The sequence below is a fragment of the Grammomys surdaster genome, unplaced genomic scaffold (assembly GCF_004785775.1).
Source record: "Grammomys surdaster isolate TR1022 unplaced genomic scaffold, NIH_TR_1.0 141202, whole genome shotgun sequence".
In the NCBI taxonomy this organism is placed as follows: Eukaryota; Metazoa; Chordata; class Mammalia; order Rodentia; family Muridae; genus Grammomys; species Grammomys surdaster.
The window spans coordinates 1-3,400 of NW_021622646.1; the positions used below are offsets into that span (position 1 = coordinate 1).

The window sequence follows — 3,400 nt, forward strand, 5'->3', positions numbered from 1 at the left end:
GAAGAAAGCACAGAGAAAGCACGAAGGTGGCTAATCAGAAGCAAAAGGAGTAATTCTCCCACCTTGTGCTGGGATTGAAGGTATGTGCCACAGCTAAATTGTCAATACTGAACTTAGAGAAAGTGAACTAAAGTGTAAAAATGAACAACTGATACTCAAAGCATTTTTGAATTCTTGTTGTTCATTTATTTAACGTCTCCATCTCTGAGGAATGTTAACAGTCAGCTAGAATCCTTGCTTCTTTTCCAGAAATTAGCTTAAGTCTACTGAAAATCAACACAATGCTGAGATGTGGAGACCCTCATTACATAATGCACTGTAATCTAGTTAAGTAATCCAACAATCTCTATTGTGTCAAGATAAAGTGTTACTCAGATGGTGACAAATGGTCCTTTGGTGAGTGATTGTGGGAAAACTGGAAAGTCAGGGGTAAGCCTCCTAATAACCTTTAACTAACAATCTTCATAAACTGGGTGCACTATTATAGAATTTTAGGATAGTGACTACATGGCAGTGATGATGAGCATTTCCTGAGAATTTCCATGCACAGACATTGCTGTATTTCAGAAACAGTTTAACAGTGTATCATGTTTACTGTCAGCTCACAGAAGATAAAAATGATTTAGGCAAGAGAGAGAGAGAAAGAGAAAGAGAGGGAGAGGAAGAGAAAGAGAGGGAGAGGAAGAGAGAGATTGAGAAAGAGTAGATGAGATAAGGAATCAAGTCCACCATAAACATGTTTACTTCACAAAGGATCTTTATAACATTGAAGATCTATGTATCAAATAGAATTCATAATTGATACATAAAATATTATATTACAACTCTATGTGAATGGCTTCATTCTGTTACTAGTTTGGTCACTCCAGAGGATAGCCACTCAATGTCCCTGACTACCTCCATAAGAGGCTTCCCAGGCTGGACACGTTTGCACTTTAATGAACATTTTACTACTTATTTCACATTGGGCTTCAAAATATTTGCATCTTTAAGCTGAAACAGCTCAAGTTGACGTATCTGAAATATTACTTGGAGAAGATTACTAAGATTAGAGACAGAGGCTTATCCATTACAGCCTATTCTGATACTTGTGAAGAACCTGGAGATCTGTTTGTGGACATATATGTGTCTACATACAATACATGAGACATAATTCTCCTCTTATAGGTCATTATGAAAATAGAACTTTCTGGTATGAATCCCAAATGGAATTCTATTACATTGATCTTGGCATCTGAGGATAAACTCAACAGCTGATGGAGACCTAAAAACAGTAGAAAATTTAGTCAGGTTTTGACTCTTTCAATATAATTTCAAATAACAAGGACAGAAATTTTTACTGATTTAAAATTCTCACTTCATTTTGTGTTATTTAGTATTTTTAATAGCTCAACAGAATAGCATTTGTATTAGATAATAGTTTTATAAGTATATAGAGACCTTCTGATGCTCCAATTTTTATTTGACTATGAACTCTGGAAGGTATGAAATATACTTATTACAGACTGTATTTTGCTGCTAAAAGTATAAAATGAACAAATATGCACAGACTGATAAGTTGCCAGTATTTACTGTCATCCATTCCTCCACAAGGACTTCCTCCATTTCCCCAGTCTCAGGAGTCCTCATCACTAATGCAGATGTTTGCATTGGGTTGCTGGAGTTTAAATGGTACGAGGATATTTACAAAGGACATTTTTTTAAGTCACCAGTTAAGCCCAAGTCAGACATTCCTCTTTGTGGCTACATTTCTCCCTTGGCTTTTAAATCTATGTCACTGAGGAAACTGTGTAGCTCCTTCCAGATGTGAAAATATACAACAGGTATACATATACATACAAATTTAACTGATAGATGAGAATCTATAAACTCTAAAAAAACAATTACTGAAAAGGAGTCAGAATCCAATAAGAAAATATTGAGTTAAAAATGGTAAGTACAAAGTGAGACCCTGTCACAAGAAAAAAGGAAGAAATGGGGGAAGAAGAGAGAAGGAGGGAGGGAGGGAAATGGAGAGGGGGGAGCACTAGCTAACAGGAATAAAGAAACAAAAATAAATTTGAAAGTACCTTTTTATGCTAGCATTGACAATTGACTAAAGGGAACCTAAAAGGACAACTAACCATCTGTTTACCTTTCTCCTTTGTTAGCACAGTATCACTCTGTAATCTAGGCTACCATTGAACTTACAGTGACTTTCTGCCTCAGCCACAAAACTCTTGGGGGTAAAGGATATACCACTTTTCCCAGCTAATATTGTGTCATTTAATGGTTGACAACGAAGTATATATTGGAAAAATCACCTAGTAGTATGAGCAGGGAAAGGATTGGATTTTTAAAAAATTGAGGGTGATTGGTGATTTCTGAATTTTTTAAAAAAATTTCATGAGCAAATTTTCAATTTACCAGAAGTTCTGGAATTAATAAAATGATGTGCTATAGAAATGGTTCAGTGAATAATATACTTGCTGTCCAGGTGTGAGGAGTGAGTGGAGTTTGGATCCACAGTTCCCATGAAAGACTGAGCAATCCAGCATTTAGAGGTAATTCCAACTCTAAGAGTATGAAAAGCAAAAGAAGGTAGATCCTTGACTCAGTCTAGCAAAAACAAGTAGCTCCAGGTCAAGTAACATGCTGTTGCAACAATTAGGTGAAGACAAAACAAGAAATACTTGAAATTTGTACAAGCACATGTGTGTCCATATATTTATTACACACACACACACACACACACACTTACACACTTGAGAGGAAGAGAGACTTAAGGGGAAAGAGACAAATAGACAGAGTCTGAATAATTTCCCTCATCTGCAAAAATTCTTGTAATGATTTGCTGTCCTTTCTTTCAGGAGATGAATATCAACTGTTCTCTGTGGCAGGAGAATAGTTTGTCTGTCAAACGCTTTGCATTTGCCAAGTTCTCTGAGGTTCCTGGAGAATGCTTCCTCCTGTTCACCATCATCCTCTTCATGTTCTTAGTATCACTGACAGGAAATGCTCTTATAACCTTTGCCATCTGCACCAGTCCAGCTCTACACACCCCTATGTATTTCTTTCTAGCCAACTTGTCTCTCCTGGAGATTGGCTATACTTGCTCTGTAATACCCAAGATGTTGCAGAGCCTTGTGAGTGAGGATCGAGGGATCTCTCGGGAGGGATGTGCCACACAGATGTTTTTCTTCTCATTTTTTGGTATAACTGAGTGCTGCCTATTGGCAGCCATGGCATTTGACCGCTGCATAGCCATATGTGCCCCACTCCACTATGCAACCCGAATGAGTCATGGGGTATGTGCCCATTTGGCAATAGTTTCATGGGGAATGGGATGTATAGTAGGGTTGGGACAGACCAATTTTATTTTCTCCTTGAACTTCTGTGGACCCTGTGAGATAGACCACTT

At 37.5% G+C, this 3,400-nt stretch overlaps 1 protein-coding gene across 1 annotated transcript; it reads left to right on the plus strand.

Moving 5' to 3' along the window:
* Positions 1-2: 2 nt before the first annotated feature.
* Positions 3-3,395, plus strand: LOC114615765 (olfactory receptor 10C1-like; the record flags this gene model as incomplete). The annotated part of the gene is made up of 2 exons (XM_028761405.1): positions 3-80; positions 2,850-3,395. A coding segment is annotated over exon 2 (543 nt), but the record flags the coding sequence as incomplete, so codon positions are not given.
* Positions 3,396-3,400: the final 5 nt, after the last annotated feature.